The sequence below is a fragment of the Polyergus mexicanus genome, unplaced genomic scaffold (genome assembly GCF_030449975.1).
Source record: "Polyergus mexicanus isolate NDT 795.1 unplaced genomic scaffold, iyPolMexi1.0 SCAF_2, whole genome shotgun sequence".
Taxonomy (NCBI): domain Eukaryota; kingdom Metazoa; phylum Arthropoda; class Insecta; order Hymenoptera; family Formicidae; genus Polyergus; species Polyergus mexicanus.
Window position 1 is genome coordinate 12,892,758 of NW_027223322.1, and position 25,562 is coordinate 12,918,319.

Below are 25,562 nucleotides of genomic sequence, written 5' to 3' on the forward strand. Positions count from 1 at the left end.
CCGCAGCATCACGGGAACACGTAGCACAAACGCCCGTTGTTGCTGGGATTTCGAAATGCGGGCGGTAAACGGTACGTAAGCGAAAACAGAACGCCGCTAATTAGTGGAATGGCGATTGTTCTATCTCATGATGATTTTTAATTGGCAAGATAGGACTTTATTAGTCGAATATATACGCGGGGCATTACGTCTCTTCTTTTTCCGCTCTACTTTATCTTAATAGTAGTTTTATCTTATCGTGCATATAATGGCTTATAAATCTAAAGGAGAAGATTCGCGCGCGCGTTGCTTTTATAATATATATTTTATATTTTATCTTAAAAATTCATCGCTATAAAAATAATTCATACGTCATGCTACAGTATATATTAATACAATTTTGTACTTTTTTTCCCCCCAATTAATAATGCATCGTGCGTATATATAATACTTCAAAATGAAATATTTTTTTTAGGAAAATTTTCTTTGCGTACAAAGAGTTTTATCATTATTAGCAAATTTTATAATCAAACGAATTTTAAAAGGAATTGTCGCCGGAGACACTTTACGACCTTCGCTCGCCAATAATTATATAAAATTCACGTGTTCGATTGATATACGAGTGCGATCGGGATTGGACGTGCGACATAAACGCGCGAAAAAGCCGCGACATCCTCGCCGTCCTTGTCGTCCTTATCTTCGTTGGGCTTGACTCATCGGTGCATCGTTAGCCGCATGCAAGTACATGTGTACATTTGTGATGCAGCGCGTCGTAACATCTCCTCAGTAATGAAGCATTCATGCCGATCGCGATACTTCTCTTTTCCCCGACGTAACGCGATGACATAACGGTTAATCCCTCTCGAAACGTCCGGAGCGTGCAGGCGGAAAACGCGCGCGAACGTAAAGCGCGAATTCAACCTACGAGAGATTAAATAGAACTTATCGCGCGCATCATAATTATCCGGCAAAATAAAAATGCATGGAATAGCGGAATGGCGTGCGACGCGAAAAACGAGATGTTTCATCTAAGAGTTGATGAGTTTGGGGGGAAAAAAAAATGTTTTTGATAAAAAATATTCAGGAGAGGTGTTCAAGATCAAAAAATATAATACATCATCTTTGCTTAAATAATGCAATATATTTTTTTATTTAAATATCTATAGCAAACAGCAATGTCAATCATGGAGACTAATCTATATACGATTCAAACGACTTATGTTAGTTAGCATCTAAGCAACCTTCACAAAGAGGTAATGTATTTCCCGAAATATATCGTAGTTTATATGAAAGTATCGAGGGAAAAAATTTTCCTAATTCTCACAATTTAGATATACCTAAATACCGAAAACATCTGACAACTTTATAATTCTAACATATTTTTATCGACTATGATTTTCGAATATACGGTGTTTAAAGATTGACGTCGTAATCGCGAGTGTCGAGCTAGTCTGTCGCGCCAGCAGCTAAACAGCAACGACGGAGACCATCAGCCCGCGGTAAGGCGCAGCGAAAAACTTTATGAACGGTTTATGGGCGCAATAATCCGCTCGTGAGTAACACAATACAGGCTAATTATAGAGGACGAGGTCCAGCCTGGCCGTCAGGCATTAACGTACGCGTTAAACTCACGGCGCGACAGCCTGGGTGGCTTCCCCGCGCCACTCTCCTTTTATTATTTTCTCGTCTCTCCTCGCAACTCGCGCGCGCACTTTGATCCTCGCGTCGCTAATGCGTCTCTGTTATTTCAGTCCTTATCCGTGACAGTTAGACCACCGACAGCCGCGGAGGCGACTTTTCAATTCGTGTAAACCGATCCCGGGATAGCCCCCCTTCGCAGCGACATGCCACGAAACCGATCCATCTCGACTCGCTCGTCGGCCGAAGTCGTTTCGTGCACGATCGGGATCGATAACGAGATTTTTGAGAAAACGATACGACAGAGAGACGTTATTCGTGATTGTCTCTTAATGAGCGAGTCTTGTTAATGATGCAAACTTTAGCACGAGGGAGAGCTGTTAATTAGACTAGCTGTGTTAAGCAGATTATTAGATCAAGGATGACAGCTATAAAATGGTTATTAAAATATCGGATTTTAGCTGACAAAAATATAATACTTTACGAATCAGAAATATTTTATAATATATGAAATATTATTTAATTTTTACTTGTTCTATATATAATATGAATTTAAAATGTACTTTTCATAATTAAGCATTACATATCCATAATACATATTGTATATATCTCGTATATTTTTCATCACACGTCAAAATAGATTATAAAATATCTTATAAATTATTAATTTTTTTTTCATAATTCTATCTTAATACTTTTATGTGCAGAATAATAAAAATAATTGAGTTATTCACAAAAAAAAAAATGCCGTTTAAAATAGAATTGTACATTGTAAATGTATATATTTTGTATTTGCGAAAAAAATAATGTCATAAGATAGATATATTATAAGAGAGATAGACATAAATGTATACATATATCCAAATTAATAAAACTATTTTTTGTAAGTCCACATAAAGATAGAATTTTATAATAAATATCAATTAGCGTCATCGCGCACCAATTGAAAGAATGATTAGCGACGATTCTTATATTATCTCAAAAATGCGATAAAGGACAAGGATGGAACCGATCTATTTTGTACGGAAACGAGAAATCGAGTCGGCGAGTTAGGCAGATCGACGTCGAAGGTACAAAAAGCAGCACCCTTGTCTCGGGTGACGGGGCGATTTCGACGACCCTCGTTTTGTAAACTAGGCGCGAGGGAATTTTCGGCTAAAAAGCGGGTGATTAATGGTCGCTGCTGTCTAAAAACCTCCCCGCTCTCTATCTCTTTTTCGCTCGATGCGCGCATCGGAGAGTTCCTTACGGGCCGCACGCCCGTAATTGATTCCGGATTACTTGTCGCAGACAAGGAGCGAGACGACCATCGCGAGATGACTCTTGACATCGCGATAATATACACTCTTTGCGCGACAGAATTTTTGTTGTCGGATATTTTTTCGTTGATCTCTCGGAATGAAACTTGGTACATTGATAATAATAAATAATATTACAATAGTTCTTCCGATTTTTTTTAAGCTAAACTATTTAAAAAAAAAAAAAAAAAAAAAAACGGGCATTGAAAATACGTATGATGATCCGCTTCAAATTATTGCTTACGATTCTCTCACGATCTCGAGAAACATCGAAATGGGTTTCTCCTCAAGCATTTTCCAAAATTTTCGACACTAACGGGCTTCTGTGTGTCGTGCCTGAGGACGGCAGGAAGCGAGGAGGACCTCTAATATTTCAAAGCGCGCGTTGAGAGCGGCAGGCGAGCGAGCACGCGGAATGTGCTAGGAGTAATTTGAACAAACGTACGACAACGTCTCATTTGTCACGCGAGTGACGCGCCAAGTACGAGCGATACGGTGTGCTGTGCGTCTACGCGCCAGAAATATCGGCGATGGACACACTTTTTTTGTCGCACGTCGGCGACCATCTGGGCGGAATCCGGTCGTAATGAAAGCTATGTGTCAAAGGGTTTTTATTTTTGTGAACCGAAAGGATAGAAACGCGATCGGCGGATTTGGAACGAAAGGGAATGATGCCGAACAATTTAAAAATACTGTAAATCTTTCGCATTCTTGCTTATAAAATAAGTATACTTTATTGATTATTCAAACATCGATGACGTTATTACATCGCGACGATACTGTCGCAAAATTAAATTGAATATTAAATTATACGAGTCTACGACTGGATCGAAATCTCTCTTTGATCACGCGAAAAAATATTGAATTCGCGATTACGGTGAGGATTTTGACATCGAAATCCAACCCGAAATTCAGACTCGGTACAACCGAGACATATCGGCCAATGTTTGCGAAGCGCAAACGCCGCTAATTAAAATCTCTTGGCCTTCCTCGTTCGGTAATCAACGAATGCCCTCAGGCTGCGAGAATGGTCAACGTTCCTCGAGCTTTTGACCCTTTTACGTAGCGCCCAATCAATCGGGGGTTTTGACGATTGCGAGGAAGATTTTCAAAGTATCCATTTAAAGATGATTATTTTCTCTCTATTTCCTCAATATTTTAAAAATTCTTCTGATAACATAACGTATAATGCTGATTTTGTCGCGATATGTACGTATATCTTGTTAAATCTGTTACTTAGAATTAGACTCTAACTAATCAGTATAAAATCTTGAACATTTATTCTAAATTTTTTTCTTCCGAGGAAACGGCGTTCGTCGTCCACTTCCGCATAATGTACGATCAAACTTTACTTTTGGTAGCAATATATTTATGGCCACAGGCGCCAAGCGTATGGAGTCGGTTACGAGCTCGCGCGCGAGACCAATGACGTATCATTTTTGATGTTCTCTTAGTATCGCTCGTAGATGGAATAGATTTTTGAACGGATGAAATATACGCTACCCAACATCCGTAAAAATTCCTAATTATATTGATCGTATTGGGAGTTGAAATTTATTTGTACGCGAGGAATTCACGCGGTGCCTGTATAAAATTACATTACAAAATTTTATATGTATATAATTCGAAATATAAAAATTACGATACATTTGATATATAATGCGGTCATTTAATTATTTTACATTCTTTATGCGTAAAAAAAATGTCAAAAAGTCAAACGAATAAGTAATTTTCTCTTTAAAACTTGCACCTAATATTTCTCGTTACTTTACAATTTAAAAATCATCAATTTGATATATATTTTTTGTACTAAATCAATATCTAAACAATTTCAAGCGATAAAAATTTGATAGAGATATAAAGAATTATATAGAGGTATAAAGAATTTTATTTTAAATTACTGTTACCTAATATTTTACCAAATCTTTTCACAAGTCGTTACAGATTAATGACATTTTATGCCTTATATTGATCTCTCAGCTTCAAAGCGCAGGCTCCATTCCTGAACCGGAGGAAAAGAGTTCGCTGCTATTAATAATCCTGCATGGCGCGTGCGGACGCGACAGTCGTATGTCACTAACGGGTGGAACGAAATGTTTGTTTGGCCGCGGTAGCCACTGGTTTGACAAACACGGTCGTGCTACGAGGAGAATATCCGACGAATAGCGAAGGGGAGCAGCTTGCTTAACGGGGGGACATTTGATATTTCCACAAGCTGCCAGGCAGGCGTCGCGACGCGTCGCGTCGCGTCGCGTCACATCGGATAGAAATAGTGCGGGAGATCGCGAGCTTTGAGAGAAGGAGTAAGCGGAGAGATTTATCAGCTTTTAATGGCACGGCGCTCGTAAAAAGCTGTAGCCAAGATTTTGTCAACGACTTTGTCAAAGTTATATCAACAGGGGCTCGTTGCCAACAGCTGGCCCAGGCTGCCAAGTTATTTCGAAATTAACGACGACTTGTTTATGGGTGACGACACCACCGCCGCTCGTCGCTCTCCGAATCTTCTTCGCTGCGCAAACGGCTCTTCGGGGAAGGCGCCTTTGCGCGAGACTTTGTAGAACAATTTGTTTACAAGAATGCATGAGCGGAATAAACGAAAGGTCCCGAACTGTTGTCGTTGAATGGATCGCGTTTGGCGAACGCGCCGAAGCGAAATGTTTACGCGACGCAACTAAATTTAAATGACCGAATTTTCCGTTTGTGTTTGACACTTCCTTACCACCAAACGCGTGTGTCCGAAAGTTACATATGTGAAGTTAGTATCTCCTTTCATGTAATTTCGATATAACATAAAGTACTAACTTTTCCCCGCAAATAGAGTTTCAAAATCGATCCTGATAAGTTTGAAATTTAAAATTAAGTTTTTAATTTACCGCAATTTAGGATATTTTGTCAAAGATGCTTTTGTCGAAGGATGTACGCGCATAAACAATTATAATATAATATATACATGTATAATATACAAATAATAAATTACATACTCCAGGGTTGTTCCGTTGACGTCCGATACCTTATAAGCCTGCTCCTCCTCTCAGGTTGTCAAGATCGTCAGGGTTGTTTTTGAATTCCTGTACTTACACGACATTCTCCAATTCCACGATTGCGAAGCAATATTCCGTTTTGTGCAGAATCGCTTGTCGGAACAGAGCATACTTTTGAAATACAAGCAAAGATGTGATAAACGCCACCAGCTTTCCCTTCAAGATAAACCTTCCAGGTACCGAGCCCTCCCACCAGCATCAAAATGTACCCGTTTCAAGCTTTATATTATATAATTTTGTAATATAATATATAATTTATTTTATAATTGAGAGATTATACTTCATACTTCAGAGCTATGCGCTTCGATAAAGAACCGTCGTTATTATATAGTTATGTAAGATATATATATATATATTTAACGTTTCATAAATAATTTTATGTCAAATATTCTGTTCTTCGCATTTTTTTCATTTCATAATTATTCGTTTTATGTATTCGACGTCGCGACGCTACCGCGTCGACGACATTGTTGCTTTTTTCTATACCCTTTTCCGAGAATTATTAACTCTGTTAGTCGCGCAGCTAATAATTATCGCCGGCTGCTAATAATTTTACGACATAATGCAATTTGGTTCTCCGCGCGGACGAGCGCCGGGGAGCTGAGTCGCTGCGCTCAGGATGTTTGAGACGCGATCAGCTTATTCCACTCCGATGAACGGCCAAGTAACAATGATGCGATTAAGCCCCTTGGCAAATTATGCCATTACACATTAGCTACATGTCTGTTTGCTTCTGCCTCTTGGCACTACGCTTCCGCTCGTGTACTTAATGTCAAGCAAGTCGCGCATAACAAATTGAACATTCAGCGACTGTCGCACATTTAGCGTGAATACACGCGCTTTTATGGCGATTGTCCAACGTTTACTATAAATTAACATATAACGGCGTGTGCGCACAGATGACCTAATTTAAATGCCCGCCATTGCAAAATTTAACGACACGACGATAACAGGTTTGATAAGATCGAAGATCAAGACGAACGAGCTTTGGCCGATATTTATTCTTCTCGAATCTCTAACGCGAAATAAGATATAGACGGCGATGAATAGATAATTGCAGGATAACAGAATATGACAGATACTCATGCATATTAAATTCCAGTCGGGTTAATCATTATTGCCGCGGGATATTAATGTCGACAGCCTTTCGGTGTTAATATCTGAAGATGTTGAAACATTCTATCAAACGCTATCATATCGTTACGTGCTTATTTCACGTATGTATTTATTAACATTTTTGTTGGATCATTTTTTCGTGGGAATAATAATAGGAGAGAGAGATCGAACGAACCAGCCGATTTGTAGTCAGTAATCGATAACGATGTAACGATCAGTGAAGGTAGATGCAGCAATTAGAAGAAATGACAGTCCTCGCGCGGTTTAACGGAAACGACACCGCTGGGAAAAACTTTTGAAAGAATTTTTGCCATCTCGTATGTTGAGAGATTGTCAGCGTCGTGTTACGCAGATAAATTCACCGTTGCTCGTTTAATGAAAGTCGTGATGATCGCTGAAACGTTCATCATCGGGGATTCGATTCGTGGACAATCAAACGTTCGTCACGAACGGCAATTAATATCCGTAGAGGGGGTAGGGTAGTACAGGCGTCGGAATTCTCGAGGGCTTATTGCATTTCCTTTTCCGTTAACGAGGAAACGATATCGGTGAGCGCGTCGAACAAACTACGACGGGGTTTGTCATGGTGCGAGACCGTTTATCGATCGCTGCGCCTCGAAAAATGAGTCACAGTTCACCATATACCCCATATATGTATAGCCATTTTAGGAAAAATCATTGACAGATGCGGAAATGGTTAAACATAATTAAATAAAGCTCAATTGATTAAACCCAATAAATTTAATCTACGCCAATTAATTACCTCGATTAATTAATTAAATATAACTATTGAAACGCGCAAAAATAATATCTCTCTCACTTATTATTGATTAAAGAGCCAAAAATCAATTACATTTAACTTTAGCATTTTTGCTCTCTTGCTTTAAGATTTTAGACTTCGTTTTGAACTTTAGATTTTGATGATATTTCAAATTATTAAGATTAAAAACACATTTATCATTTAATTCATAGAAGAAGCAAACGTTACGTTTCCGTTTCATAAAAATTCATCAACCGGAAAGCAGCTTGCGGAAAATTTATGCCGAGCCAAGTCAAGAGGTAGAACTTGACAATGGGCAATTTATTTTACGCGATGCCTGGAATCCAGCTCCGCTTAATTACTAACTTCCGAATGAGAATAACGAGCGACAGATGTTTCGTCGATGGTGTGGTGTGATGACTTTCGAGTTCGCGAAAGACGTTTTCCATTTTCCGACCATGGGAAAGAACAGCCGGCCTTATCCACGAGAGAGACGAAATACTTTCGCCGCTTCGTTCGATTTTCGCAAATTACAATACGCAATATCGGATCCTTCGCAATCAAAATACAATAGTTATACGCGTTTATTTATAAAATTGTAACGTGCATGTATCGTTAATCTCTCTCTTTTTGATTTTCTTTCTCTTTATATTTTCTATTATTTTCTAACCGTTCGCAAACGCGGTATAACAAGGATACGAAACCAGTTTCTCTTTCCTCCCGAAAGCTGTTAGTTTTCTCAGCCGGTCTACGCGGTCGCTATAAAATTAAGTCGACACTCACGACTGCCAAGATCACGCGCGTAGATTTCACTTTGTACGCAACCCTATGATATCATGATCGGAAAACACTTCGCGTAGAGCGGATTTGGCCGTCTACCAAGACGCGCGATTAGGCTACGACGTGCTCCAGTAATATCGTAACCACGTTTACTCTCGCAACGCAAACACATCCGCCAACATCCGGCCGGCGATCTTCGCGTGCGTTCGAGGCATAAATTTCGTTTCGCAGCGGGTATTTCGGCGCGCGCAAACCGCGAATCGACGTGTCAACGAATCGCCGGCGATTCCCTCGACAAGGTTCGCGCCGTGGTCTGCGGTTGACGTCGATTAATCACATACGCATACACATAAAGCACACACATATACTATACACACCATCGGGTGCACATTCGATCGTCTATGTACACTTGGTTCGATGTCTGCGATTCTGTGTGCGCGCATGTGTCGGCAACGACGCGGCGGTGACTTGCAACTACTCCCGCCGCCGCCTATCATATTAACGGATAATTGAAAGATATCCGGCCGGAAAGCGGCGCCGTGATTTTTTGTGATGTCACTACGAGGCCTGCGATCTGCGGCCAACGATCGCGGGGTGACTTGCGCCCGAGGCGCGACCACTCCACCGGAATCACGTCGTCTCACTATGGGATACCGAGTGTGTACTGTATATGCGGGAGACACTCGTTATACACAGCCCTCGATCTACCTGCCCGACAGCAGTTTCTGCTACGCTCAAAATTTGAAAAACACTTGTCTCACACATTTCACATTACTGAAATTACGAATATATATTTTATACGCAAGCTTACGAAATATTGTAATAGCCATGTCTATGTCCACGTCTGTAACATTTATGCATCTATATAATTCATTCGCTAAAAACCACCTCGCTACAAACCGAAACGGTCGAAGAAAGTTATCATTTATTTGGAAAATTCAATCATTTCTAGTTTATTTTTTCTTTCGCGGACAATAATTAAACATTAGAATAAGATCTTGTTTTTGATAAATAAAATACTTTGTTATCATTATATACGATCATTAATATCGATAAAGAGAAAGCTAGAGATATGGAATATCTATTACATTTTTTTAAATTTACATCTTTAAATTAGATTTCTAAAATGATTTATATTTCTTATTCCAATCTTTTTCATGTCCGAGTAATAATTATTATAATGATACATACTGTTCGCGAAGCGATATCGCTAGCCAAAATGAACAAGATTATCCTGCATCGGTGTATCATGAAACCGCGCACGTGTTAAAGTCCGCGACATCGTAAACAAAGACCGCTCTTCGCATTATTAATAATAACCGGTGATTTCGCTTCGAAGGGGAAGACGGAGGAGAGAGAGCTCCCTAGTTTCTTAGCGTTTAAGTTGGCTTCGGTTCGTGACGGGGCCGCCGTCGTACGAAAACATTCCTCGTCGATTTACTTTCGGGAATCCACACATAAACGTTGACGTATTTAAGGGAGGCTGTAAACCATCTATTTCGGTGTCTCGGATGCCGCGGATGGTCGCAACGTCCCGGATTATGGCTCTATACGTGACGGCGCTAACATTGTGGAATTTTCAGTCACTTCCTCGATGACCTTTCATTGCCGGAAACATCGCGACATATTTACGAGGTGTTTCGTTACTAGAATGCCAAGTACAAATCCTTCAAGCGGCTAAAGTGCTTGAACGAGAAGTGCATTTACATAAAGACAATCGATATAATATATATATTCAAAATCCGTTTTTTTATATCATACATATAATACATATAATATATATATATATACTAATATTATTTATTTCTCTTGTATAAGGTTGTGGTATAGTATTTTTTTAAAATGCAAAATTAATAGATTATTATTAAAGTATAAAACATTTTAATTAATTAATAATATAATATATATTAGCAAATAGAAGATTGAAATTCATCGTGTCAAGCATACAAAATGCAGAAAATTCGTCATTTAGATGCGATAAGGCCGACGAGAGTTTTGTTTTATCTGCCAGTGACATTCGTCCTCGCCTTACAACGGCTGCCGGTTATATCGGGATTGCTATCGCTGCCAGGAGGAGGCCACGTCGCCGAGCAGATTTGCTGGTTGAACGGCGGTACGACAAGGAGTTATGATATCGGCGCCGATCGCCGCGCCAAGTGAAAACATATACAGTGGCGTGAGTAATATACAACCGTAGGGCGATCTTTTATAGTGCGGAAGACCCCGAAGGGAATGATCCGCGACTACGTCTTGCGGAGATAGGATCGGTTCTAACCTCGGCGAGAACGAGAAAAGAGGGTCAAGAAGGAGCGAACTGAAGGAGCAGTCAGCGGATTCTAGTCGTAAATAAAAGCAAGTCTGCTACCAATCCTATTTGCCTTGTCGTCGTGCTGCGTTGTTGCATCTTCTAAACGGAAGTTTTCGAAGCGACTGATGGAGAGAAATTCGCCGATCGGTTAATTGTAAATAAACTGCAAACGTCGTTGTTTGTCTCTCGCCTCTTCTTTTCCTTCTTTCTAAACGAAAAGAAAGGACAAGACTCGAAGTCAAATTCATCATTCATGCTCTAAAAAACCTGTGTCCTTGGATGTCGACAATAAAAAAAATTTTTTTTTAACGCGGTCTTGCATAATTGCATAATTATTTGGAGACGTTCGTCTAGGAGATAGACTTGCGACGAATCAATAAAAATTCCGACTAGTCTCCGATCACACACACACACGCCTCGACGAGGAGGCCGGACACCCGCCTGATTCTAATTCGAGCAGCATCATCGAACGTTCATTATTCGTATTCCGTTAGACGCGAAGACGTTAGCGGAACACGCGGAATGTCCGCGTGAGCAAATGACAGCAGGATCGGTGGTTGAGCGATCGATCGACCGGGAAAGTGGCACGGCACGGCCAGCTGCCGTAATCGAGGTCGAACTAAATCCGCGTGTCTTCTGCCAGCGCGAAGGTAATCAGGGCCACGGGGTCTGCAATTACCGGTGGGCATTATCGGCGATAGTAGCTCAGTATGGTAGCCGCCGCTCCGCTATCGCGGTATGATGATAGCCGGACTCGGCTCTTCTCTCTTTCTCTCTCTCTCTCTCTCTTCCGTCTTCTATCTCTTTCTTTTGCAATTCGCAGAGGTGAGTCGATCCGGCACCCTCGACGAGGAATATTAAACGCGATGCGGCGGCGGACACCGCGTGCGTACACACTACCGATTAGACCGGCAGGACGCCTGCGATTTGAATGATTAGATAGAGGGTCGACGATTCGAAGATCTTGCTGGTGGTGAAATAACAGCCTCCGGGCAGGAGAGCGGCCGCGTTCGTGACCAGTAGGCACGCATATCCCGGCGCGGCGGGTCGATAGTTCGCTCGTTCGGCCCAAGAAGAAGAGCCGAGAGCCCATGCGGGAGATGCACGCCGGTATATACGTAAGTACACGTGTCCGATTGAACGACCTAGCCGGTCGTTCTCCAACCTCCTCCTCCTGCGCCGTCTCTTCCTTCCTCTCGCCGCTCTGGCTTCTCGACAGGTGTGTCGGCCCGGCGATTAATGCCTCGATCGTCCCGTGGATCAAAAACGCTCTTAAGGCGAGCTAACTGCGCGCCGTATACGGTAATTTTGTGGATATGAGTCCCGCGCATCTTGATTTCCTATCCGCTTTTAATCGTAAGCGCGAGAAGGAGAACGTGTTTATGGGAATGGGGAATAATTTCAGAAGGCGTTCGTCCGAGGAAACCGAGCCGGATGGATCAACGGAAGCTGCACCCGAGTCTGAATAAATTAGAACTTTAACAATACTAAACGTTTATATTACGCTAATAATTAAATTATTTAATATATTTTAAGAACGTAATCATCGCTTATTTAATATTTAATTTTGCGTAGCATAATTTAAACTGACTTTTTATCGAGTTTTGTAATTTAAAAAAATTATAATTATATTAATGATATATTAATTACTTTTGGAAAAAAAGAAAAATATTTTACACTACAATATAATTCTAAACTTTTTACCATAGCTTTGTCTCTTATCAACACGTTTCTGGAAAAAGATATTGTATCTTTATTATTATATTATAATATTCAGAAATTTGAACGTATTCTTATAAATTAGTTTTATATAATTATTATATATATATAAATTTTATAGATACGAATCCTTTCAAACTCCGTATTTTTAAATCCGAAGAGAATGATAACTTTATTATTATACAACAAACAGAATATAAAAAATTTGTATATGTATATTATATTGTACAAAAATTTTTATCAAAAAAATCTAATCAGAGCCGACGAAAGACTACAGCACAAACTACAAAAAAATTCGTATTATATTTGCGTGTATTCGTGTTATATTTATCGTGTTCATACTGGGTTGCACTTAAGCGTCAGACGGAAACGGCAATCTAGGATTAAAGTTCGCGGAACCCTCGCTCGTTACGTCGCGGGCAACGAGCCCGTTCTAATTAACCGAGAGAGCTGAATTATGCAAAGGTGCCGCGGGGTGCACGCTCACCGGAAGTTACGCCGCAAATTCTCGCTACGAGTCTACTGATGATAGGCACGAGACGACGCGTCGTCGCCGCCTCGCGCCGCCACCTCGTCCATTTCGCCGCGTACATCGAGCCGCGAGAAGGCCTCGGTCCATCGTCGCAATCCCAGCCCATCTGCGGCATCGCCGCGCAGACAATCGGATACCACCCGCTGACTGCGAGAGGACACGTGGAATCCACTACCCGAGCGTCCCGCGTTTTTCGCTTCCGCGCCGTCGCCGCTTCCTGAAGTCTTCATTAGCGCACTGGCGTGAGAATTGCGCGTGATGTTTGCATACGCGTTGCCATTAGCGTTCCTCGGGCTCGGTCGTTGGACGGAGACAGAATCGAACTTGGTTTCCCGCTTAATCGGCTTGTAGACAAAGCGCGACCATTTATCCAGATTCTCTTTATTGTAGGGATAGCGATCGCCCGGTAATCGTACATAATCGCCGTCGTCGATGTACTCATTTTCTACGTCTTCCACGTTTGAATCCCAATTAACATTCTTATCGCTTTCTTTGGTGGGTTTCGAGTCTTCTTCGCTTAACTTTGCGTTAGACGATTCGATTCGATCACTGTCAGTTGATGGGGTATCGAAATCGATGTACGTAGCGTCTTTGTTACGTGAATCGTAATGTTCTATTTCGTCCTGAACGTCCTCGTCTTTAAAGCGAGTTTCATCCTTCGGTGCAGATTCAGAAGATAGACGAATATTTTTTTTATAATGACTAGCGGTTTGCGACTGATTTAACGAAGTCTCCGTTTCTTTGTTCGCGATAACGTTCTCGGCAAAATTGTCAGTATCCGGTGACTTTTTATTGCTACTTGAAAATGTTCGAGATTTTAAAGAGGATAGAAAAGGTCGTTTGATGCTTAACAAATTACTCGCATTAGAATCGTTAGACTTTCCTTCCTTATTCCAGCTCTTCGAATCTGTCTCTTCTTTATTCTGCTGATTCAACGTCTTAATCACCTCTTTAGAACTATCAGAATTTGTAGAGAAGGCTGATGTGAGCCTTGAACATCTCATCTGCATGATTTTATCGACGAGAGCAGAGTTATTTGAAAGTGTTGCGATATTACTTACATGCCGATGTGCATAAGGAATCCGCATACTCGCAGTATGCAGTCTCTTGCCGGATACATAACCGTCTGGTTTTTGCGGCGATCCAAAGTGCTTCATCTCCATGGATTTCGCGGCTTTATATCCTGAATTGGATCGATCAACTTTTTGGTCTTCCAAGGTGTCTTCGCTAGACTTGACGACTTGCACGTCTAACTTTGGCTGCGGTGCTTCCGGACGAATCGATACCATGTCCATATTTTCCACGTTATCAGGCAACATGTAAACTTCCTTGTGAAGTACTGTTTTCGATTTCATCGCGAGATTCTTCCAGGCAGTGATCTCGGTATCCAAGGTCGTCCCTTCTGGAACGTTATACTCGTCATCGATCGCTACCGTCTCTTTCAACTCATTCAACGATGTCTTCATGATTTTCCGAAGGGCTTCGGAACTATCCGCGTCAGTCTTTTCTTGCTGCGACGTGGCAGCCTTATTACTCGGCGAAGTTATATTCGCCCGATACGACGGAGTCGACAAATATTCCGCGGTCGTACCTTTCAAGCTCGACGCGTCCGATTCCTTCGTTAAAATGTTTAGCGGCGAGAAAACGTTACTTCTCGTCTCATTGGCGATGGTATCGCTACTCTTGGAGATCGAAAAGGTGTTTCGATGCTCTTCCGCATTTCTCCCGGGATCCTCGGATGCCGGCGAAGGAGCATCCTCGACATCCGGCTTCGGTTGTTTCAGGTTCACTCCCCAAAACCGCTTCGTGACGTATCGCTGGCTCTTTTCGGCCAAGTTATCGTTATCGCTCGCCTCGGCGGCCGGCTCCTCGACGAGTTTCACGCCCCATTCGTAACGAAACGCTGTGCCGGGATCGCCCTTCGGGTTATCGCCCGCTACCATCTCCGCTCGGTTCTCGCTACTATCGGCGAATTCGCCATCCGTACGTATTATCGGCTTCTTCTTCTCTTTCCTGTCCTGCTTCTCGCGCTTTTCGGGCATGTTCGGCTCCCCGACAGGCGGCTTCGAGTTCCTAGGAGCGAAATCCGCAATCGCGCGCTTCGACACGCCGATATTTCTATTTAGAGCGCATGATTCCAGAAGTGGTTGTTTCGTTCGCGGTGGCAGGCGATAACAGTGTCTCGGATTCGTGTAACGACGATAATGTGCGGCTACATCGGAATCATCTCTTGCCGCAAATTTCATCACGTTTCTCTCCGATCGATTTATCTCGCCAGGATTGAACCACGCAAAGTCAGAGTCCGTTCCGCGTTCTAAAGTTTTTTTACTCGACTGCGACGAGATATGAGTCGCCGACTGTTGAATCGCACTCGCGCATTTTTCCGCGTCGTTTTCCGCGTTATATTTCTCGATACGGATATTCCCATCCTCGAACTTCCTCATCGATTGCGTCGCGTTGAAATTGGCTAGTTTTTGATTAACGACATCGATCTTGCCCGAAGAGTTTGCTGGCCGTTTCGAAACCGTTATTTCTGGACGATCGAGCGTTGTAGCCGTGCGATCTATGGTCACGATCGATGTGTCAGCTTCGTGGGTTCTATCTTCTGCAACTTATTCGATGACTTACGTCATGTAATATAGCGTGGCAATCAAAAAGTTAAGATATTTGTAGTTTCTTACATATAGGCGCACGTAGATGCATCTTTATAAACCTTTCTTTCTAATTTATTTGAAAATTATAATTTTAATTGCGTGTATACATATCATTGCCTTTTATTAAAAATATTTTCTAATAATAATATCGTAATTATTTTATGAATGATTTACAAAAATTATCATCGTAAAATCACATCACGAAGTTCACATCACAAGTTTATTATAAATGATATAATCTTTATCTTACAATTAAACGAATTAATCTGTTGACAAAAGAGAGCACATGTGATATCATAAATTATACCATGAATCATGATTTAATTTTTGTGCTGTTATATAATATAAATTACGTAATGATGCACGGCAAAAAATAACCTCTGTCCTAAACATAATGTCGGTATGCGGCTCACCTACGGGTTTATTAAACATGTCCTTCAGCCAAGTGAGGAAGCCCTCTCGATCGCCCACGGTCTTCTCATCGATATGCAAGACGGACGCTGCGTAAACACAAATGTCGCGTTAAAAAATGTCATTCGCAGAATCGCCGACATCTTATGACATCTTATGACGTGCCGTATATTTATAACGATGAACGCGTGATTGTACGGTCGTGTCTGATATTTAGGGTGACTGACCGGCAGATAAATTCCTTCGGGACTTGGGGCCGAACAACTCCCGTACGACGTGGACCGGGGTACATTGTCGCATCGCACCCCTCGAATTCGAAGAAAACGCGCACATATTTCGTAAATTATACTGGTAGAATTTTGACGATAGATTTTTCTGCATTTGCCTGATTTTTGATTGCTGTAGGATCTTATCAACGAACTCGCCAGACTGTCTTTTACCGAGCCCATTTGTCTATCTCCTCGTCTGATTCGTCGTGTGATTTCGTTTGTTATTGAATGAAAAGCGAGTGGATGTGATTTGCTTTGATCATTAATGCCAAGTTTTTATAAAGCTAGTGAAGAGAACGACAAATCCAATTATCTTACCATCTACTAATAATACAAATAAAAGCATAATTTAAATAACGAAATGTTCTTTTGTAAATTAAACTAACATGTAATAAATTATAAAAATAAATAAAGCATATATATATATATTTTTCTCCGACATTAGCGTTTTTATTTTTGTTGTCATTTCTAATAATAAATTGGGATTTATTCACATGATTCATGATGTATAAAACTTGTAATAAAAAGAAGAAACTTGTAATGTTTGACGATGAATCCTAATTATTTCTAACAAATCTATGGCAGCGAGTATAGTCGACTCATCAAAGTCACGAGCTAGACTTCGGTTAATCATTGGCAAAACTTTTCTCCCCATGAGATTCGAGACCCTCCGGCATCACTAATGTTATAATGGACCAGAGATCAGCAGAAAGATCGCACGCGTCGATGTACATTTTGGTGTCACATCCTACGAAGAAAACGTCATCTATTTTTACGGTCATTTTTATTCATTAATGATTAAACACGATACATTTTATTATAATTTAAATCGATAATAGAGAAAAATATTTAAAAAATCTGTACTTTTTTTTCAAACTTTTCGCGTGTAAACAATTTTTCTCGAGAAAAATGGGATAAAAATTCTTTCTCTCTCGGACAGAATTATTGTAGATAAAGGGTCGAGGCCTCGGTTCGCGCTGTCGCGTGAGAATGGCCATGGCTATTCGGGCCACGTACTTTGATAACCGTTAATAAAAGCTTAAAGGACATTATCGTAAGCATTCGTCGGGACATTAAAAAGCGCACGTGCCCTTAACGGTAGGCCCTCGATGCAATTTTAAACAGCCATTTCCGACCCTTACTACCGATCGTCCTGGCTGACACATGTCCCCGATGCTGTTACATGAATCCAAGGGATCCATCGAGCTGAATACCAATCGTCCGTCACAATATAAGCAAAGTAAGGGCAGTAAACTATAGAGATGAAGGATGAATGCATTTGGTTTGATGTACTATTTGCATGCAACAACAAATACATTCCGATTTTCATAAGAGAGCAATTGATTTATTAAATTAATCTATTATATAAAATTATATAAAAACAACCTTAATAAATTTTAAACTTATTATTCCAAATACACGAACTGTCGTATCGCGAAGTAATGTCTGATTTTCTGCACGAGTAAGAAAAAAAAAAACGAAATTAAAGCGGAAAAAAAGGACGTGACCGAAGCATAGCGATACATTAGCCATAAAATTCGTGGGTCCCCAGTGTCAAATAGCGAGTGTCGCACTGCCATGCCAATTGTATAAATTGGCTATGACAAACTTACGTGCTTGCCGGCACGCGTATTGTATACATATACGTGCGCGAATGGCAAGATTTCGTCCGGGCGAAGATATCGGCGACGAGACAACATTTCTTCCGTTGTAGAAATTTTGGTGCAGGTGTGTTTTCGGGTCCCGCGTGGTCGTTTGAGACATCGTTCCCCGGAGAACTCGCTCGCAAACGTGACGTTCCACCTTCGGCCACTCACGTACGCGTGGCACGCCGTCGGGTTTTGTCGTGCGATTCGTCGCGTACGCAACGTTTTTCCCGCCGTCGCTCGTAAATCCTGACTCTGCCAGAGACGAATGATGCTGCCGATTGCCAGAGAATGGTCTGGACAATGAGATAAGATGATATACATTTTTTATATATCCTCATAGAAGTTTTATCTCTGCGCCGTGAGATAACATTAATTTACCCCATGTAATATTTGAAGGAATTAATATTAATTAAATTTTATATCGCAGAGCAGTGATAAGTTTAATTCTGCAGGAATAGGGTAATCTTATGTGACAGTAAATGAAGTCACAATTGTAACGATTGTGTATCCAAGATTTACCTTAATTTATTAGCCATTAGCGAATTAATAAATATATAAGAATAATAATTAAATAAATAATTTATTCCATTTCTTAATGTATTTAATTATGCTCACGATTCGGTTACATCATAATAAATTTATTTCTGTCCCAAGCGCGTTCGCGGAATCATCTCGTTGCCGTTCGGCGACCAGAATCACAACGATTAATTTCGGGTCTGTCGTCGACAATCGTTTACGTTCAGAAACGATTTACACCGAGCATTTACCCGCGCTAAGAGCTTAAAGCGCGTCGGGTAGACAGGGTGAGTTTACATTCAGGGGGCGACGCATGGGGTTGAAACCGCTCGTTTATCAGTAACCGACTCTAGTGAAAGCGACACCGAGGCACTACGCCGCACGAATAACAATCCCCCTACCTTTTTTGCCCGGGCGATGTGAAAAGTATTGCCGGCGCGACGTCATCCCACGCAAACATCGCTGTCGGACGTTATTTATCCGGCCTGGCACTTATTTTTTTTCATTTCCAATTCACTTAGCTTCCAACGAGGAATTTCCTAGACTTGAAAAACCTCGGGTGCGCACGTCGTAGGAGCGGAATCGCAAACGTGTCCCCGTCCCTGGAGAAACGTCAATTTTGATTTCCGTCGATTTTCCAGTAGCACGGTTGGCTTTGAATATTTTAAGTAAGTGCTCTCTTCTCAATAAAAAAAAAAAATAAATAAATAAAAAAAAACTTTTTTAAGAGATTACATTACGTGTGCGTTATATTCGGATACGCGTATAATATTGTATATAGAAATACAAAAATAATATCCATTAAAAAATTATCCGGATTATTTTATTTTCAAACAATCTTGATTTTTCGACAAAATTAATTATTGCATTCGGGGTTTGGGGTTAATCTTGTGTGACCGATAACCGGTGTCCGCTGGCGCATCGTTCATTCTGTCGACGAGTAAAATTGAGTTCGACGACTGGCTGCGAATCTCATCTGGCGGGCGTCGAATTCAAACCGAAACAGGCATCTTCTTGTCGACCTATTTTGCAAGTGTCGTCGGTGCGCCGGGTTAATTTGTCAGTTGTCGAGTTAGCGTCCTCCCTAGGGGATTTCCCTACCGGAGGCGTATCCCGGCCCCCGTCGGGACGGTAATCAACCGGTGAATATCTGAACTGCAGCCTCCAAACTCGCCCCTTTGCCCCGCTCATTTATAAAGAAGAGGCTACCTCGAGACAGAAGGCGCGATTGATTCATCCCCCACTCCTGCCACGAATTTTCTCACCCCGATTCCTGCATTGTTTTTATTTCGGCACTGAAAAAGTCTGCGTTATTGGCTCACGTGTTAAAAATACTGAAGTAGGGGATTATAAACTCTTAATTAATGTAACTTCAAATAAGATAAAGACGCATGATACACTTTAAATGAAATAAAATAGAACAAAATAAAAAGATATACGTATAATTGAAGGCGATTAATGAAAAGCTATGCATACGTAACGTAGAAAAAACAAATACGCGCTTGCTTTATTTTAGATACAGAAAGCGTGTGAGATAACGTGGCTGAGAAGAACAAGGCTAAAGTTAAACTTCCCGGTAAACGGGGTATGTAGGGACAATGCCCTTCAACCCTTTTCGTGAACGCCGAGAAAGCGGAAACAGAGAGGATATCCCTGAAATGCGGCAGTCAGTGTTCCGTGGCACGTGGCAGGTGGATTCCCTCTGTTGTCACAAGAGCGGCTCGTGCGAACGTGCCACTTTTCTCGTGGCGGATTTCGGAGGCTTTGTAGTTCATCCATTTCCAGGCTTGAACCCCGTCTCTCCCCTCCCGTGCATTATTTAAATAAACAAGAGAAGCGGCGGGGGAGATTGGCTGCCGCTTGTACAACCGTCTCTCTCCCGTCTTCTCCTTCTTTCCCCATAATAAATGCGCTTCTCTCAGCTCTCCCTCTCTACTTTCTCTCGTTTCCTCCCACCCCGGCATCTCTTTCTCTTTCTCTCTCTACCTCTCTTCGTCATTCTCGCACGCTCGAGCGCGCTCTCGAAACGTTACAGTGACGAACAATTATCCCTTCCACGAGAAGACGCGGCGCGAAAGCAGCGTACAAGTGACAGCAAGGGGGTGCCTGTAACGCGAGGAGTCATCCTCTGCACCTTGTAATGAATTTTAAATTGCCCCGCATTCATAATGCAGTCTCGTTGACAGTCGGGATGAGCCGGAGATGACAAAGTAAAACGGCCGAGTTAATATTTCCGGGCGCGTGCGCTGCGAATTATATACCTCGACGACGACGACGATGACGACGACGACGACGACGAGGGCTACAAGGACGACGATAGTCGAACACGGATAGAAGCGCGAGATAAAGAGAGGGGCAAAATTGTTTCGATACATAATGCTATCTGCCGCGTACGATCGCGGAATATAACAGCGTTCCCAATCTCCGTCTACGCCGCACGTTCGCCAGACCGATCGTAAGATCAGCAATTAGCTGCGTTCCCCGTACGTACAAAGCTACGAGATGACTGCGAGCGGCCCCGCCCGAGCGTGACGCGTTGTCGCACGCTTTCATCGCGGGATTCAGTAATTAGCAATTTTTGCATAAAGCCCCGATAGCATCGCGGTGTCGGCCCTGTCTCGCGCTGGTATAATCTCGGTTCTCGACCGACCTTAGGGGCTCGCGGAATATTTATTATCATCCGCGCGATCTCGCATCTCTCCGTCGGCGACTCGTTTCCCTGCGTTACGCATTTTTTTTCGCGACCGTAAATTATATCGGACGCGGGATCGAATCAAATTGCCCGTCCTCAAGGCGAATTTATGAAAAAATAATCGCACGCATTTACGACGGTAATAATAACAATTTTCATCGCAATAAAGGGTATGCTTGATTATGCACGTATAATTTTGCGAGTTCAATGAACGCGGCACTGCCAAAGTTACATCGCACATTCCAAAAATCAAGCTTATTTAATGACAGTTTGTTAACAATTGCACAATACGCAACAATAATAATAGAACTGTTTAGAATAGTATTATGTAGAAGAGAAGAAGTTGTTGGAATAAAATATATAATATTTAAAAATTATATAAATATAATGTAATATAAAAAAATTAATATATAAATATAATTTGATCGTTATGTAAAGCGTGTAAATAATCGCGCACTGTATTTAAGAATGCAAATGTTAATCTACTAATCAAAGTATACAATAAAAATCCAAGTTTTAATAAGATGAATTATATCAATCCGTAAATATATGGATGCGTGTATTTCGTCTCTCTTTCGTTTCATACTCAACTCCATTCAATTAATACGCTGTAAAGTGATGTTACCTATTCGCCGCGGTTCTATCGAAGGTTTCAGTTTGACGTGTATAAACCGCGAACAATTCGTAGCGTAGTACGAAGGCACCGCACGAGTCTTGCAAGTGCTGTCTTGGGAGTCTCGCGCAGTCGTTGCACATGCAAGCCGCGCGATCCCGCGAGACGAATCAGCCGAATTGCTGCGGGGAGGACGAGTTCTCTCTCCTGGAATCCTGGACGAACTCCGTACGTTCACCGACGTACTGCGGCGTACACGCGGAAGAAACCGGGACAGGTAGACGCTTCGAGACGCGCGAGTATTGCACGTCACGAAAATAGACGGTCCGCCATGTGGACAACGTCGTGGTTTCCGTATCGATAAACAGCACTCAATCCATCGTCCGAAAAACCCCGTTATCCACCACTTCTTTGATCTCTCTGTCGACTCCGAGAATCTCTCTTGCCGCAGCTCTTTTGCTCTGTCTCGATCAAAGGTGGTCGCGTTATCCTTCAGATAATTCTTCTAAGTCCCAATCATCGTTTATTTCGTTTGCCGCAGATATCGATAGTATCGTAATCATATTTTCCGCGAAACAACTCGAATTATTTATATTTAACTATATTACCGCATGTATTCAAAAGTATTTCAATTGTAGTGCTACTATAACAATGTTTCGTGAAATACAAAATATATATACATACATTTTATTGAGCACTCCATTCCGGCCTAAAATTTTCAAATATTACGCTAATATAATGTATTATTGGAAGAACTATCTTTCGAGAAATACACGTATAACGATAGAGCGGAAATATGTCTCGAAGGCAGACGATCAAACTTTCCTCGACTTCTCTAGGTGTCGGCTGCAACCAACCATCCAAGGGATTGGCGAAGAGGAAGGGATGCTGTTAACTCGGGCGGGTTTTCTTGCGAGTTCCCTTCTGGTATCTGCAGGTGGATAGTTGAGTCAATGATACTACCAGAAGGTACTTGGAGCCCCCGGGCCACTCCGAGTCTGTAAGTTAGCCGCGTACAATTACCATACATCTCCGCGGCAGTAACTCCCGGCGCCGTTACAGACGGCCCGGACGAGAGCTATGGATGGATATCCCAACTTGCGAGACCGAGCGGCGTCTCGGGAAACATCTGTACGGTCAAATTGAAACTGAACGAGGTGAACGGGCGCGATGAATATTGTCGAAATACGCGGCCAAATATCCGGCAACAGAACCGAAAACGAAACTGTCAGATTCAATAATATGCAACTTATTGGAAAATTTTTTCCCGAAAATCAATAAATCATATTAATCGCGCAATAGATTTGTCTAAAGTGTATTGAATAATTATCTGATCCCATAAATTTCTTATCTGATGCTTATCTGAAATATTATCTATACGATATTTTGACGATCGATATCTATTGATTTTTCGAGTAAAAATTGCGAGGAATTGCGTAAAGTTTCACGTAATTAATTTGAAAAATAATTTGAAAAATAAAAAAAGCGATGCATTTTCCTTTAAATGTACACCGCAAATTATTATTTGGACAGGAAGTTGCCAAGTTGTAAATTGTAAAGTGATTCCTCGTAAATGCCAGGTGTCTTGGAAAAAATGGTACATTTTTCGACCGATTAATTTAATTGCATGTTTGCTCAATGAATCATGACTGTTCGAACCGGCATCTAATCGCGCTGAAAACGGTCGCGACCGTATTTGCTTTCTACGCGTGATCGATAATAGTCGAGCTGACGCTCAAGTCTTTTGCCACCAGAGGAACATTATTCATCAGACTTACTATCTGGCCTGGATTTAGATGCTCAGTCGCGTAACTATCAGTGAATTTTCGTTCTTTCTCATTTCGAGTCATATTGTGAAATTTTTCATAAACTTATACCTTTTTACTTTAAAAGAAAATTTACTGCAACGTAGGATAAAAAACGGCACATTTAAATGTCCTACAATACGATAAAAATTTTCAGCGCTCTTTATGCTTCTCAAATGTGCAGAAATATCATTTTCGATTGATATAAAAGAAAAACGTTGAAATCTTTGTTGTAAGATGACAGTAACGAAGGTGTTTCCGGTAAATGCTTATAAATGAGTCCATCGTTAAAAAAATAAACAAAGAAATCCCTGTAACACAACCCTTTTGTACGATCTTATAAATGTCGGTAGAGCCGCCGAATCTGTCACCCTGACGGCTTGCGGTTTTTTTTTCCCGAGCTAAACTGCCGAGGGAGCATCGTCCGTGCCGTTCCGGCGTGGGGTGAGATTTAAAACAATTACAAGAAGCCGCGGCAAGAAGAAGAGGGGAGCTAATCTTGAGGGCGGTTTAATTAAAAGTGTTGCCAACTGACGGGTATGCCCATCGATCAACACCGCCACCTTCGCGTTTACGGCGTCGTTTCGCAGCGTTCTGCGATTCTTCCGTCAAACAATCAGCCTGTCTTCTCGCAGAGGGAAGTACATAATTTCGCCGAAAACGAGCACGAGTTATTAAATGTCAGCAAATTGTGAACTATACTTCTTCTTGTCGTTCTCTTGTTTTTCTTTCTCTTTTGTGAGAGTTATGGATTAATTTTTCATTAGACAACTGCGCACGGAAGAAACTAAAATATTAAGGTACAAGTACAAACAGAAAAAATTAGTATAAAAGACGCTGGAATTAAAAAACAAATAATAAAGCAGAAAATAAAATTTCGTTAAAAAAGAAACTCATGATAAATTATATCAAGATAGAAATTATTGATTTCAAATTAAAACTCAATATTAAGAAACTTAGTATTTAGTATATATCACAACTATGCGACTAATAATTATTAAATAGATAATAAACGTTCTCGCGTGACCCATCGCTCGTGAGATGTGGTTGAGAAAAATCCGTGACGGGAAAGCCGAAGGGGACGTGAGGATGTCTTGGAATCTGGAATATGTCTGACGGAAACATGCATCAAGAACGGGCAAACTCCCTCGCTCGGTATCTCCGACTCGATTGGTATGTGTCGAGAATGTCCACCGGGTGACGTTTTAACGCCCTGTCACTCCGTCGGGCCCCGCGTGCCCAAGTATCCCTTCGGGACATTCCATCGTCCGCGAGAGTTTCCCGAGCCAAAGATTCGAGGACGGATGCCCGATTATAGTTCGCTCGGCTGAAACGCGAACTGCATCCGAATTCATTCGCTTAACTTCCGGTTGATAGACTCGATACACAATACATATATTATAGACTACTTATTGAAAGTTTATCCCTCTACGTTATACGTCATCCTATATGTTTATACATTTACAAAAAATAAATTAAGTAAGAGTGAGTATGAAATACAGGCTCATTCTTATCTCGCGATCCATCGTGAACGACTGAATTGTGCGAACCGAACGAAAACAATACGCGCTGCTCGGACAAACAAATATATACAATCACGGCCGCTTTCGCGTGCTCTTATCCGCGTAATGTATTACGGCCGCGCCGCACGCGCGTGAGACCTTTCACATCCGCCGTAACGATAGACAATAACTCGCGGAATATGTCGATCCTAATTGACGAACGCGCTAATAAATCAGTCGAAGCAATAAACATAACCGTGTCCGCTTTCGTTTAGCATAA

General features: G+C 41.5%; 1 protein-coding gene and 1 long non-coding RNA gene across 2 annotated transcripts in view; both read right to left on the reverse strand.

The window, feature by feature from the left end:
- LOC138942439 (uncharacterized) overlaps positions 1-25,562 on the reverse strand; it is a 78,351-nt gene that overhangs the window by 10,578 nt on the left and 42,211 nt on the right. The window lies entirely within an intron of this gene.
- Positions 13,142-18,537, reverse strand: LOC138941356 (dentin sialophosphoprotein-like). The gene is given in 6 exon segments (XM_070310935.1): positions 13,142-15,782; positions 16,239-16,325; positions 18,115-18,148; positions 18,151-18,207; positions 18,327-18,447; positions 18,533-18,537. Coding segments are annotated over 6 exon segments (2,928 nt in total). The 3' UTR covers positions 13,142-13,158.